The sequence below is a fragment of the Lonchura striata genome, chromosome 8 (genome assembly GCF_046129695.1).
Source record: "Lonchura striata isolate bLonStr1 chromosome 8, bLonStr1.mat, whole genome shotgun sequence".
NCBI lineage: Eukaryota > Metazoa > Chordata > Aves > Passeriformes > Estrildidae > Lonchura > Lonchura striata.
Window position 1 is genome coordinate 23,601,767 of NC_134610.1, and position 15,042 is coordinate 23,616,808.

General features: G+C 38.8%; 1 protein-coding gene and 1 long non-coding RNA gene across 2 annotated transcripts in view; both read right to left on the reverse strand.

Moving 5' to 3' along the window:
• CWC22 (CWC22 spliceosome associated protein) overlaps positions 1-11,273 on the reverse strand; it is a 28,574-nt gene extending 17,301 nt beyond the window's left edge. The window contains exons 1-13 of the mRNA XM_021552371.2: positions 11,204-11,273; positions 10,697-10,808; positions 7,997-8,064; positions 7,227-7,352; positions 6,871-7,128; positions 6,292-6,420; positions 4,502-4,670; positions 4,069-4,122; positions 3,064-3,199; positions 2,776-2,982; positions 2,599-2,661; positions 2,181-2,276; positions 973-1,054 (exon numbers count right to left, since the gene is read on the reverse strand). Coding sequence (XP_021408046.2) covers positions 973-1,054; positions 2,181-2,276; positions 2,599-2,661; positions 2,776-2,982; positions 3,064-3,199; positions 4,069-4,122; positions 4,502-4,670; positions 6,292-6,420; positions 6,871-7,128; positions 7,227-7,352; positions 7,997-8,064; positions 10,697-10,723 — 1,415 coding nt within the window. The 5' untranslated portion in view covers positions 10,724-10,808; positions 11,204-11,273. The remainder of the gene's footprint in view (positions 1-972; positions 1,055-2,180; positions 2,277-2,598; positions 2,662-2,775; positions 2,983-3,063; positions 3,200-4,068; positions 4,123-4,501; positions 4,671-6,291; positions 6,421-6,870; positions 7,129-7,226; positions 7,353-7,996; positions 8,065-10,696; positions 10,809-11,203) is intronic.
• Positions 11,274-12,456: 1,183 nt separating this feature from the next.
• Positions 12,457-15,042, reverse strand: part of LOC144246651 (uncharacterized) — a 46,552-nt gene continuing 43,966 nt past the window's right edge. Inside the window, exons 2-3 of the long non-coding RNA XR_013340319.1 lie at positions 13,468-13,621; positions 12,457-12,717 (exon numbers count right to left, since the gene is read on the reverse strand). This is a non-coding gene — a long non-coding RNA (uncharacterized LOC144246651). The remainder of the gene's footprint in view (positions 12,718-13,467; positions 13,622-15,042) is intronic.

Consider the following 15,042-nt stretch of genomic DNA (forward strand, 5'->3'; position numbering starts at 1 on the left):
TTTGTATTTCATGAGTTTCTCTCTGTAAATTAATCCAAAGTGATTACATTTGCAGGCAATTTGAAAACAAGATGATCCAAGTCATTATTACTATCACATCATCTTACAAAACTTACTAAAACAGAAAAGTGGAAGCTTGTTTTGCACATTTTTAAACACACTGAAATGCAAGCACTTCAGACCAGCTCCAAAAGCAATATATAGCAGTCTCCTCTGGCACTCCTGTTCTGAAAGCCTTTAGCTACTACTAGGTACGTCCTCCCTGCTCCACTTATCAGATGAACAAGTTCAAAAATGGCAAGAAAGTATCTAACAGTCACTATGAGAAATGTGAGAGCCTTTGATGCCCTCAGTATGGTATTAATTCATATGTCTAGTGATCAACACCACAACTACATCATTGCACTTGTCACGCTGCATCAGACCTGCAGAGTATTATGGGTTGCAGAAAATCAATCCTTCCTCTCAGCCTGGTGACAGAGAAGCTACACCAGCAGGTTTGGAGTACTTGTACCACAAACTGCAAGTGGAGTTCATGACTACAAGCAGACTATACTTCAGGGCTGGTAAATGCATACTTATTTTCCACACAATGCAGATGGCAAAAGAACTCTATCTCAAAAGTGGAGACAAGCCACAGAATTTCTAAGTGTGTCTCAGTTTTTTTTTCATAAATTGTCAAGATACTGTAAAATTTGAAGATCACTGACTTCTGTTCACTCAAAAAGTTCTCATTACAGCAATAGTCCCAGTCCACTACCCAAACATTTTGAAACAAACAAGATTCATCTTAGAATGAGAATTTGGAAAACAGTCTTCTTTACAGTCAGGTCAGGCTCCATAAAGACTACTTCCCTACCTTTTTTTTTTTTTTTTTTAAATTGTGTATTAAGACATAATTTCAAAAGGAAGAGAATTACAGTTCACTGACTTCAAAAGAACCACACTCATAGATGCATAACTTATATTTACCTTGACTGTATAGCCAGATAAATTGTACGACGGAAGGAGACCAGGTTAATTTCTGTTTTGTCATGGACAGTAACTTTCTGACCTGGAAAAGAAAATCCTGGGTTTGTAAAGAGCAAAACATTAAGGAGACACATGTAGTAATTTTTTAGGACAGCTCTATTTACCATTCACCGAGTCTGCAGCACACTATTTTTCTAGAAGTATTTAGGACTGTTTGCAGGTTTATGTATTTTTATAGATAAGAAAAAAAACCAGTATTTGCTTCATCTTTAACAAAGGTAAATATTTAGAGGCAGTTTTGAAAGTGTAATTCTTTTAAAGACATTTCATATTTCTTAGTGCAACCTCTAGGTTTAACATTTCTTCATAACATTATTAGCAATCAATTTTCTGCACAATTTAGCTATACAATACTTTATGCAGCATCTCTTTTTGCAGGTAATTCTTAGCTCCTGTTAGTTACAGAATCTACATTACAGCATTCAGCAAAGTCCTGGAGCAAGCAGAGAAAAATCCATTCTGAACCAAATCACTTTGATTTGTAAAATACTCACTATTCCTTCAGTCTTTTAAAGGTTGGTAAAAGCATAGAAAATGAGGAATTATGTGAATGTTCATACTTTTCATGAGTCTGGGAGCTCTGCTCTTTTTCTACCAAACTAGTAAGGAAATCCATTCCTGGTCTTCTACAGGAACAATACTTGACTGGCTTTTCCATTACTCATGCAGTCTGCACAAAAACTTTGATTATGCTTATTCATCAATGTTTTTTCCCGGGAATTGAATACATTCTTGAAAAATGAGTAGTAAGTATTGTCTCTGCTGAAGTGAGATATGGAGGATGTAGATACAGTTGTAAGAAAATCCATCCTAATTTTGAAAGTGACTTAAAAATATGATTGAGCATGGAAAAGTTTAAGCAAGAGTTTTCATTCTGCTCTTTTAGAAATCTTAGGTGTGCAACACTTTTCTCAAAGGAAACTGATACTGTCATGAATAATGTGGGAAAATTGCTTTTCCTTTTCTGCTTGTACTGAATGCTTCCTTTCAGACTTTCATACTGTTTGCTAGTAAACACTTAGATCTGAGAATAACTGGGGAGGAAAACATTGCTTAACATTTGAGCATCTCAGTTTTGCAAAACATCTAAGAAGTTAAGCTTTTCTTTCCTGTTTATCTACATTGTAAGGTGCCAGTCATGTACTTACCATCTTCATCCTCCTCTTCATCATCTTCTTCATCTTCTTCACTACTTCCAGCTTCTTGATTTCCTTCAGATTCAGTGTCACCTTCATCAAGAATTTCTGAAAGAGCAGTATCTCAGATTAATAAAACACAGAACAACAGTGCCTTCATTACAAAAAACCCCTTGATCCCACTCCTGAGGAGTGAAAGGATGTTTCAGGTACAAAATGTGGAAGAGGCCAAAAAGCAGATATATCATAACTGAATGGAAATACAGATGGAGAAATAACAATGAGCAGCACGAACACAAAGGAAAGGTCTGTGAACTGAATAAGTTTTACAGAACAGAAATATCACCCGCTGTTAAATAAATGTTGGCAGGAACAGCTGCATAAGTAAATGCCATAGGTAATGGATGTGTATACACACAAATATCCCTACCTTTCTTCAGCATTTTGTATTTCTCTTCATTTTCCATAAAGTTCGGATCCATCTTGAAAACATCTTTAGAATAAAAGAGAATCTTTATTTAAAACACAAATTGAAGATAGCTATTTCATCTTGAATTTATTTTCTTGGGGAATGCAGTTACGAAATTATCTTTCATTTCTAACTTACTAAGAACATCCTCTGGATTGTAGTCATCTTCCAATGGCAACATATGAGTAAACTGATCCTCCTCTTCCACTAGATCTAATCCCTCTGGAATGATTGGATGATCCTTGAAGCCATCCTTCCGTACAGCAAACATGACTTCTATCATGTACTGAACACGCATATCGATTTTAGATTCATGCAGAATGTGTCGAAGGCGATCAAAGATTGCTTTGGAAAAGAGAGAAATGTAAACATGAAAGGTATGTACCAATACCAATGCCAATATAGGTTTTGGCTAACTGTACTTACCATTAATACCTCTAGGAGAAACTTCTGTTAATTTGAGCCCACTCTCTTTAATAAATCCAATTGCTACTTCAATACTGTCATCAGTAGGCCTTTCAAGTAACAAAGTGAGCATTTCCAAACATAAAACCTCATGAGCCTGTAGAAAGAGTATCAGCAAAGAATTAGAATGCACAGTGTCACTCTATCATCACAGTCATTACTGGACTGACCTGTCCAGCCTTTGAGGATGTCACGACACAGCAGTTTAATTACACACACAAGGCAGCAGTAGTGGGGCAAAGCTGATTAAGAGAAAGTCAAAATTTCAAATCCAGTTTTACCATCAGTATTTACACCAATTTTCTAGTGAATATGACTGTTCTATTAAGTGAACAAGCTAGCAGTGAAAAATATTTTGCCATTAAAAAATTAACAGAATGCATTTCCAAAAAGCAAACAAACCAGCACTTGCATGACAGAATCCAGTTTTAAGTGCATTGTATCTATAATTAAATAAGATCTTCCAGGATCAGTCATATAAGCAAATCACTCATCTCAGATTAAGTTTCTCTTTACCAAAATGCTGAACATTCCCAAAACATTCCTGATGTTGTTTAAATTAGAGCATTCTGATTTCTGACACATAATCAAGTGGAACAGAGCTGGATATAAATTTGATTTAGATGCAACTGAGTCCACTTCTGCTAACACACATGTTGCAAGAAAACTCTTTAAGATCTGTGGGACAGAGTCTCAAATGATTCTTGCTTTGCATCCAGACATGCCTGAAAACAAGCCCAAACACACACATGAAATCTTGGGAAGCTCTGGAGCATAAGTGCAGTGATAAATGGTGATAACTGCATAAGCAATTACCAGTATCTTTTATAAAGAGCTCTTAAAGCTGGAACCACACTCAGGCCTTCAGCAACTTTCAGAACAAAGAACCTTAACTTAGGGTATTGCTTTCTTAAAATAAAAATTAGCCATATAGGGTTTGGATTGAGTAGAAACAAAGAAACATACCACATTCTGATTCATCAAATGTGCAACGAATTTTGAAGATGTTAGACAGAGTTGCTGCAAAAGAAATAAACCAGGAAACTTTAACATATGGAAGAAGACATTCCTCACCCAGACATACTACAGACTAATGCATCTCACAAACAAATTGAGTCAAGAAACTATTTAAGGATACTGGTGGTTGTTCTCAATTAGGATTGTACACGCAAAAAATAAAAAATTAGAATGAAACACCGCTGCCCAAATCAAAAAAACCCAAACTATCACAGTATCAATCCAGAAAAGGTTGCCAAACTTTCACGATACTCTTATACTACTATATGTCCCATAAACTGGTGCTGACCCATGTCTTGGCTGTGCTCCTTTGTACACACTTGACACAGTTACACTACAGAATTCCACATTTCAGCACGTTGCTCCTTTACATCTTACATACCTTGTCATTTCTGCGATACCCTTTACGAAAATTCAGTATCAGCCTCTTGAGGATCAATTCACCAATATTTGGAAACTTCGAATTGATAATTGCCACAAGAGCTGCATAAACATGAGTGAAAATCGGAGAGGCACTCTGAGCTTGCAAAATGGATCTAGACAGCAATCCCCTGGAAAAACAAGTAAGTTTTAAAGATCTTCCTGGTAATAAAGCATGTAATGTTTTTAGTTAGTACTTACCACATGAAATAGTGTTGTGCAGTTGGAATAGCTGGAAGAAATCAGCTATCTTTTTCAAACCATGGTTTATCATGCCACAAATGGAATTTTGCAAAATGTGTTGCACAAATCTGTCTGAACTGAAAAGTTCTTAAACTGTTACCTAATCTTTCACTAAATATTGTTCATATTAGAGATACACTCAAAAATGCTAAGCAATGCAAAAAACCATCTTGTATCCTTCAATTATCCCTTTTTTAATCTGAACTACTACTTAGAGCCTAAACAAATGTAAAGAAAGGACTAATGAGATAATAGTTCTTCTATTATTCAAATAATCTATTTTACACTTATTATCAAGAAAGTCTTAAAAGAATATGCGACTTGCTTCCTTTCCTCTCAGTTTTGCTTTTTGTAATGCTTAAAGCACACTGAATTTGACTTTTGCTGTATTACTCAACTACATGTAAGCGAGGACACTGATATCCAAATCTACCTTCCGTGTTCTACTCCTACAGAGTAATAAATACAAAGTGCATAGGGACCTTATTCCTACTTACTTTGGCATTGACTGGTGAAATAGAACTCATTTCACGCTAGTGCATAAAAATAGAATATTTCCATTTTGAAATTAGTTACTTCTTGCTTGTACTGAAAGTGGTCTGTTTTAGTTCTTATTTACCATCTAATTAAAACCTCAGGAAAGGACCTGACAGCCAGGTAAAAGTCCATGGCATTACTTTTAAATGCCCTTTGTGCAAATTCGAGTACAGAACTAAGGAAGGAAATGGTACCATTTTCCATATATATTATTTTGACATTTATAAACTGCACAGAAACTTCCACAGACAAGTGCATTCTAAAAATAGTCAATAAAGTAATTTTTAAACTAAAATAACGTTGCTAGTATGAAAATTAAATTTTGGGGATAAGAAATACAGGCAAGTAAAAAGCAGCCCTACAAAAGCATGAAACTTCATTATTACTTTTAACAGAAATCACATTCAGGTATTTGCCCACTGTCCAGATGTTACTTAATTATCTTATTTTTATGCTAGTTGCCTGACTCTGATCTTCCCATCAAATTCTATATAACACACATGAAAAATTTCACTATCTGTTTGAAATGTAACAAAATTATTTTTGGATCTACCAAGCTACAACAGCATAATGGTCTTTACATTACATCGATAAACAACACCAACACATAACTGTAGTAAAACTTGTTTTGCTAAATAGTGGCTAAAAATATTATTTGTCCCAGAAAAAAGTAACAAAGCACTACAAAAATATATAGATGGTGACAACTGTAAATTACAAGTCATTCAAGTAAAATGCATTGAGAAAACCTTAAGAAAAGGAAATATACACCGTCTGTTGTACTCTTATTCCACCAAGCATACAATACCTTTCCCAGGTAAGGGATTATTCTGGATAGGACAATATGGCCCAAGGTTAATACTAAAATCTGACTAACACCCATACACTACTAATAACACACACAGAAGTGTACACAGGAAGTGTACATGGTCCAGAAGAGCAAAAGAATTATTTTAAAATACTAAGGCTTACCTTCCCCGAACAATATTCTCCTGAAGGAGCTCATGAATGATGTTTTCTATATTAGAAACGTTCACTTTATTGACAAGACCATTGATTGACTTCTTCAAGGCTTCCCAACTCATCCTCTGGTATGCCAAGCTATTACAGAGTATCACAAATTAATAATGTAAAAATTTGAAGTTGCACTGAGCAAATTTATACATATATAGCATGCATTCACATTTTTATTTAATCAGTAAAATAAATTAAAAATATTCTCTGCATAAATGTGAAGACTTGTTCACAATTATACATTCAACCATTAAAAAATCAGTAAACCAACATGAGAAACCAAAGTGTAATTCTCTGCAGATATGGTATAACCCAGTATGTTGTTTTGTAAGACATTCAAAAAAAATCCTAGGTACATTCAGTATCCTGCTTTCCTTTATAATTTCCACTTTACAGCAGAAGCAGGTAGTTTAATCTGATTCTCTTATCTCTCTTCTCATAAAAACATACTTCCAAAACAATGATCACAACACTCTCTCTAAACACCTTAACCATTTTGCTTGTAGCAAAAAAACTACTATGTAACTTTGAACTCACCTATTTTTATCAGTGATTTGCTCTTGCATCATCCTGAGCTTGGCAGGTGGAATATATGCACCACCTGTGCGAGTGAGGATTGGATCCACCTCTTCTTTCTTCTTCTTTGAGGTGGTCTCGTCATGAGTAAGTGAGCTCTGGCCTGTCGACCTCTCTGGACTCCTGCGGTCAGGTGATGAGTATCTTCTCTGCTTCCTTCGATCATACTCTCTGTCTTCCCATCTCTCATAGTGTCTGTCTCTCCCCCTTTCCATCCTTCTAAAGGGAAAATAAACACCCAAGTGTTTGTGAAAAGCTTACATATTTTATTATTTAAAAATAAGTATTTCATTACTGATTAAGAAAGGGCTCCAGACCTTCCATCTGAAGTTCTGTCATCATAGTATTCCCGTCTTGAATATTCCTCATCATATCTGCTGTCATCAGAGTATCTCCTCTTCCTGGGAGATGGAGACCGAGACCTATCACGCTCCATGTCCCTTCTTGCAACACAAGACACAAAAACCTTTTAGTAAGAGGCTGAGAAAACCAATGGTGGTAATATTTACCTGCAATATAATGTAACTATGCAGAAGTTCCAATTCTGCAATGTGAGTTTCAAAATATACTCCAATAAAAGTGTCTACTTTAACAATAATTTGCCATCAGGAAAATATTACCAAAAATCAAAAAAAGAACTGTAAAAGAAAGCTCCTAAAATCTGAAATTAAATGTTTAACAGTAATAACATCAAAAATCAATGGTAAATTCAGCAGCTTGCATTCCTCGGAACACACATATTCCTTTGTTTCTACTTACTTTTGCCTGTACAGCATGAAGCAATCTTGCCCAAAAATGGTAACTATGGTATCAGCAATATGTGACTTCAAGCAAAAAGCTAGCATGTAATTTCCACTTTCAAGTCTCAAAATTTAGCTAAACACTAACTTTCAGTAACACATCCATTTAATTACTGTTATAGTGACACTCAAGTATGTAATTAAACACACTTGCTACACTTGGTTTTTAACACTTAGTTATGGTAATATATAAAAAGAAACATAACCTGATAATTTTTTTAACTTCTCTAACTCACTATGTGAGGTATATATACAGAATTGAAGGATACAAAAATCAGTCATTCTACCTGTCCTCTGGAGACGAACTTTCATGTCGGGAACTGTAGTTTTCCTTCCTGTCATGACTGGAACCATGCTTTAAGGAAAGAGAAAGAAAAAAAATCAAGCCACAACATGACTGTGAGCACTTCTCCTTAGATCAAAGCATACCATGCCTCAGTTCCCACTCTTTTACAAGAAGGGCCATCAATAAAGCTGACGGCAGTCAGGAGAGGTTCCTGCTTCTCTAGGAACAAGCAGTTAAGCAGCTAGACACCCTGCTACAGGATGCTGCACATGCCAAATGCTTCCACAGGTTCAAGGCATGGAATAAACACCAAAGAAAAATCCACAAGGGTTACTAAAAGACTTTATCTGGCTGAGGAAGCTGCAAACAGGTAGAGTGTGAGAGTATGCCGGCAAGTACTTTTATATATCCCTATTCCTAAACTCTCTAAGGCATCTGCTGTTAACTACTGCTGGAGACTAGAGTAGATGGACCACTGGTCTGCCTTTCCTGCTTCGTTTTTTCAGATGCCATTTTCATTTGTTGTATTACACGCAATACCATGAACAGAATTCCACCATTTCTTGTTTAAAGACTGTCTTTCCTCTCTCCTAAAAATTCCCTTTATTGAGTAATTTTTCCTTACATTCCCCCTTTTTACTAATCACAATTTATTTCCTCAAGAGTCATTCTTAGTTTCATACATTACAAACATCTGAGCTGCACTGATCTACTTGGCAGATTTGCAGAATTGTGTAAGTGATACACACTTAAACAGCTCACAACAAATTCCATGGGCTGAACCATGACATGAAGTATGGAGTAGAAAATCAGTACAAAAATCAGAAAGTGACAGCATCTACAGCAAACAGAAAGATATTCATTAACATGTTTCTAAACATTTGTAAACAGCAGCATTTGTAACCTGAGTACTTTCATTGGAAGGGTCACCTCTTTCTTTAAAATATTATTTATGATTTTTCAGAACCACAATCTCACAATGTCACAGAGTCATTATCTGTGAAACAGGGAACACCTCACATGATGCAGTAACTCAACAAAAGCATTTCCTTATGCACCTTGATGGAACTCCCTGTAGGAACACTCAGCTTGTTCGTTGAAGCAGCCTCCTCCCCACCAAAGAACCAATTAAAACTCTGGGTGACCAGAACATGACACCTCTTCCATAAAAAGCAGAGCAACTGCTATCTCCAAAAACTTAACTGGGAGGGTGTGTATATATGCAAAAAAAAAAATTGTTTTTTTGAGGCCACTATAACATATCCTGGAATATTGCCCTTCCAAGGGGGCAATTCAAATTGTTAAAATTACACCCAGAGTTCTGTTGCCTGCATAAAGGCCATGACACAAAACAAGGGCTTTGCACTGTCCACTGGCAGCATGCATCCCTATAGAAGTTATGTCCACCTGTGTCATTTTAGAGCCACATTACCTTCAACAGTGGACACAGTACAAAAAATTCACACATTCACCAAGGTTTTCTACCCCTTTGAATGGTCATTACAGCACACAGCAGATCACTGAATTCATTCAAGGGTAACAAGCGTCCTTGTTTCCTTTTCCCAACATAGTAATATATGCCAGTCTGAATCCTAAGCTTCCAAGAAAGCGGTAATAAAAATCTTTGAATACCACAAAATAGTTACTGTATTTAAATCCTATCTAGCAGATGGGAAGAAGGCAGTGGGTCTTTTTAAGGCTGATCCATTCCAATGGATTCTTTATCATGTGTCTCTGCCCAAGCAGAACCAAAGAGACAAATGTTCACAGAAATAAAACAATGTTATGGCTGTTTCTGTATTTGCCATTTATCACATCTCCTTGCAAAAGAAGCTATGCTTGCTGAAGAAATTGTCACCCTCAGCTCTTTGTGACCAGGTTTTCTGCCACAAGTTAGCCCTCTTCTTTATCCATTTTCATCAAAGTGATTAAGTGAAACTGTCCAAACAGTGTGCTTTTGCTAACTGGCTTGTTTTGACAGATGAGGGAGCGCTACCAGGTGGGGAGAACAGGAGAAGGTATTAAACTACCCCTCAAGCATCCCTACTAGAAGTCACTCAAGTCAGAAAAGATGGTCTAAAAGAGTGAAGAAGCCTATGCAGGTTCCAACTCTGGGCAAACAGGGAGAGTAATACCACAGATCTGAGTCAGGGCATCACAACAATATTGCTCTGTTAACATGTCTCAAAACTGGCATCCATTGCAAACAGCATTTCTAAACTTTTTCTTCTTGCATTCCCAAAAAAATCAACCCCATCCACTCAGAAGTGGGACACATAGCTATTAAAAGGAAAAGTTTTAACGTGCATAGTATGACATACAGTTGTCAAATTAACTGCAACTTATTGTTTCAATATCTTTTAAGATTGTTGTTAAATTTCTCAAAATCCTTCTCCACTCCTCTACATGCTTACACTTACTGTTGAGCCATCAGCATTCAGTCAGTTTTGACCAATTATTGTAACATTTTACACTAATAATATTCAGGACTTTAATTGCATGGACAACAGCAGCTAGTATATTACTAGTCAGTAATTTACTGACTCCTAGTAGTATTTATCTTGCAAACAACTTCTGTCTGTTACAGATATTACTTGCTTTGCACTCAGGAAGTTTTATTTAACATAATATCAACTACAAACCTAATTACCAGTGACATGGGAAGTATCAAATCTCACAATTTAGTTTTAAGAACACTTACATTTACTTGTGTCACCCTGCTCTTCATCTTGACTTCCTGCTTTTTACGAAGTTCTCAACGTGCAGCAACGAGGCAATCCAAGCTGGAGTTCAGCATATGAAAACCATTTCACCTGTAACACACGGAAGAAAATCAAAAGCTTTCGACTGCACAAGGTGCCGGAACACGCACCTTTATTTTGTCCTTTAAGGCTATGCTTACACAAGTCCTTAAACCCAAAGGCTCCCCCGGGTCTATTCCGATACGCTGCGGCCACACAGCGGCTGCACCGCCGCAGCCGGCCCCGAGCGAGCGAGCGGACAGGCCGCGGCCGGGGCTGCCGGGGCCCGGCCCACCGACCCCGAGCCCGGCTCCCGGCCCGGGCCCGTCCGCTCGCGGCGGGGGAGGCCGCGAACCCCGACCCGGAGCTCCCCCGGACCCCACGGGGATGGCGGGAAGGGACGGCCCGCCCAGCCCCGGCCCCGTTCCTGAACCCGGCCCCGTTCCTGAACCCGGCCCGGCCCGCACCTCCCGCCGCCGCCGCCGCGCGCGGCCCGCACACGTCACTTCCGGCAGCGCGAGGAGCGCGCGGCCGGCCCCACCCCAACATGGCGGCCGGAGGGCGGGGCCGCCTCAGTCGGAAAGGAGCGCGCTCGCCCTGCGTGCCAGACAAAAACTGCTGGGCTGGGCATCCTGGGGGAAAAGCCCTGCACGCACTGCAGTGCCGAGCGCTGCCGTGTTGGAACACCTGTATGCTGCAGGGTCTGTTTGGCCTCTGAAAGTTTGAAGTGATTCGGCGCCACGGATCCAGGCTAACAGAGAGCCTCTGGCTTATTGTAGGCACAAATGTGTTTGGATTTGGGAGAGTAATTAAATGCATAGAAACGGGATGAAAACAAAGGACAGTGCTACATAAGGTCTTGAAGTGCTTGTGGTTCGTTTCCATGCTGTGAAATGCAATGAGCTCCTCCGGGCCAGGGCGCCGCCGCACCTGTGGGACCCGCTGCTTCTCCAGGCGATGAACATGGAGCTTTCTCAGAGCTGGAAAATGCTACATTTCTTTCTTTTTGGAGGTTGTTAAGTCAACTTATCTATTCTATACAGAGCATTAGACTTCTTAATGTTTTGTCACATCATGTAATACGCCTGTAGCGCTATTTTCATTGTAACAGTTAGTACAGACTCAAATGCTCACTGTCCAAAAAAAACCAAAAAATCACAGCATAGTAAGGAGAGGATATGCATGATTGGACAGATCTGGTCAATGTGGTGCAGCAATTGAAGACTTAATCCCCAAGATTTAAATTATCTCGCTCTTCTGTCACTCAGAAGATCTCAGAAGAGTAAGAGAAAAGGAGCATCAGGCCATGACTGAGATTGTGCTATGTAGCACTTTAACTCAGAACCACTTTGGTTTAAACTAATCTACCAGTTCACGTTCCCCAGAATTTGAAGCATTCACAAAATGGGAGCAAACCTATTCTCCAACTTTTCCAAAGGCCATCAATGCCATTGTAACATTGTATATTGTCACAGAGACAAATATTCTGTGCTCAGGAGAGAATAGTTATTTTAAGTTACACATTCATAAAAGTCAACTTTCTCATTTATGTTGTAATACTAAGCAGAATAGTCAAGGCAGCAAAACACACCTTGCCAACATGGAAATGTTAAGAAACAACAATCAGAAAAAGTGAATTTTTTTTTCTGCTTATAACTTTTAGCTACAGGATTTGCTTTATTTGGCTTAATGATTTGCAAATGTGGCTCTTACACAGGAGACTGGAAACAGCATTTATTTGGACAGTTCTACACATTCTCACAATGTGAATTGTTAAATGCTTTCACACGCTATTCCCTGAACCCACTCCATGATTTCCCATTCTGTTGTGCAAGTAATCTTTTTCCTGCCTCACGCTGTGTAAACAGGTGTCACGAAATGAAAAGGCATATGGTGCCAGTGTGGCAGCAGCATCTCCTGAGGGGGACATCCTGTGGCTGGTGCCACACGTACCATCCCTCAGCCTGCCCCTCCAAATGCCCTGAGAAAGAGAGAGCATAGACAGCTGAGCTCTGCCTCAGAAGGAGCCTGAGGACAGAGATGGGAAATGTAAAGGTCTTTTTTGAGGTGCCTCCACCAGGAGACTACTGATAACCTCTGAAAAACATGTTTGTGATTTAAGATGGGCTGAATAACTGGGGTGACTTCAATTCTTCAGTTCTCTTCTTGGATGTGGAAAGCAGACAAGGGGCTGGGGCAATGGGATTCACTGAACAAGAGAAAGGGCATTAAGTGCTGAATAGCAGCAGTGAAGTGAGGTTTCCCTTTTCTCCTTTCATAAGTTAATGCTTTTACTATTGGATTATGCAGTGAAGCTCCCTTCTGCTCATTTCTTCCCTGCCCTGCTCATCTTACAGTCCTTTTTCTGCCATAGGTCACAGTTAGATTTTATTCCTCACCAGGTTAAAGAGAGAATTCTTAAATTTTACAGTGGGTCTAGTCCTGTGGTTTGGCAAAATGCTTTAAGAGATGCAAGTTTTAGTTCTGTGAGAGTGAAAAGACAAAGCTTGCACTTCCCAAGTGCTTTAAGGGGGTAGAATGCAGTGCAGGTTGAGTACCCCTGATCAGCCTTTTGGAATCTGCTGCACTCAAGATCCTAAATGTACAGAGTCTGAAGTAGAGACGTGACTGTGGGTTCCAGCTTCTAGAGAGTAAGAGGGATGCAGGTACATTCTCTTGCTTGGTGTGTCTTCCACAACTTCTTTCTCAGCATGTGGGACTCCTTACTTGCCTGGAAGGCACTCAGGTGAAGTAATCCAACTGAAGCAATCCTGATCACCCTGCAGCTGTGCAGCTACTCTGTGGGTGTAAGAGATGGTGAGGTTCTCTCATCTCTATCTCAGTCTGAAGTACATTACAGTTCGAATGGAGCATGATTTTGGAGTCTGGAAAAAAAATCCAAAGACAAAACCACACAAGAATTAACTCATGTTGAGTGGCTTTATGTGTATTTAGAACAGCAATAATCAACAAAGAATTCTTCACCTTAAGTAAGCATGATGATCAGGCTTTGAAATACAATAACACCCAATTCATACAAGTACCTAATGCTTCTGGAAAAACAGTGATAGCTGCTCCAATAGCTTATTCTGGTAACTGAGTCTTTGCAGTTAGTATTGCTTTATTAATTAATTTCAAAATGATGGATTGGACATTGGTTTCCTGCCTGCTTTATTAGGAGTAAGGAATTTATACACAGCTAATTCCCATCCAAGTTAATCAGTGTGACCTTTAGCATGCTGTAGAATTATAATCTTGTGCAAGGCTCAAAAATTGTTTCCAGATAGCTGCTGCAATGTGCCAGCTGCAGGATATTATTCCACACATCAGCTGAGATGAGAAATCTCATCCTCTGTGGTTTCAGTTTAAGGTCACATAAGTGAGGTGAGTCAGCAAAGGAGGCTGGAAACAACACAGCTGAACTTGTTCAGTAGCAGAGTGGATCAGGGACATGCAATCCCTACTCTACTGCTACTTTTTGTGTGGCAGGAGTTATTTCCAATGCAGAGTGTTAAGAAACAACATATAAGAGAGAAAGAAGAAAGCTCTTACATCACATAAACACCATTGTTTCAGAGGGATCCAATATCCGTGCTCTGCAGTCCCCTCACCATTACAGTTTAATAACTGCTGGAAGATCATGGGTTTACAATACTAAGAAATATCTCTTTTTGATACCTCAAATGTGTGACACTCATCACATTCCATCACAAAATTTGTTTTTCCCAAGAAAACACCAGCAGACTCCTGCAATGTGTTTTGAAACCTCATCAAAGTGAAGCTATCCCTCTGAGCTCAGTGGCAGGATGATCATATGTGGAACTTCCACACAGTTTCCTCTGTGTGAGAACACATCACATATGTTTGCTATTATTTTTAATGACAGTCTTTCAGCTGCTTCTCACAGTAATAAAAAAATCCACTCAGCTACTGTTTAAAGCACTTCCTGGTCTGTATCCTATAATCTGCCTTCTTTCAGTTTTGTGGCAATGCTCTTCTCCAACCAGCTTCTGGGACTGAAAACAATTCTTGTCCAGTCTAACCTTAAATTAATATACAGGGGAAGCAATTATTCAGAAAAGGAAAGCATAGTGAATGCAGATTGGCAAAAAAAAAAAAAAAAAAAATAAAGGTACATTTTTTGCAATGAGTTTTTGCTTGTTAATATAATTAATGTTTGTTTGTTTGAAGCCTTTCCTACAAAGTGGTATGGAGTGGAGCCAGACATAGTGCTGCAGACACAGGTCACTCTGGGCTGTGAACTGGTGTTTTCATGTCCTTAGTTTCACTTTGTCCTTACACACTG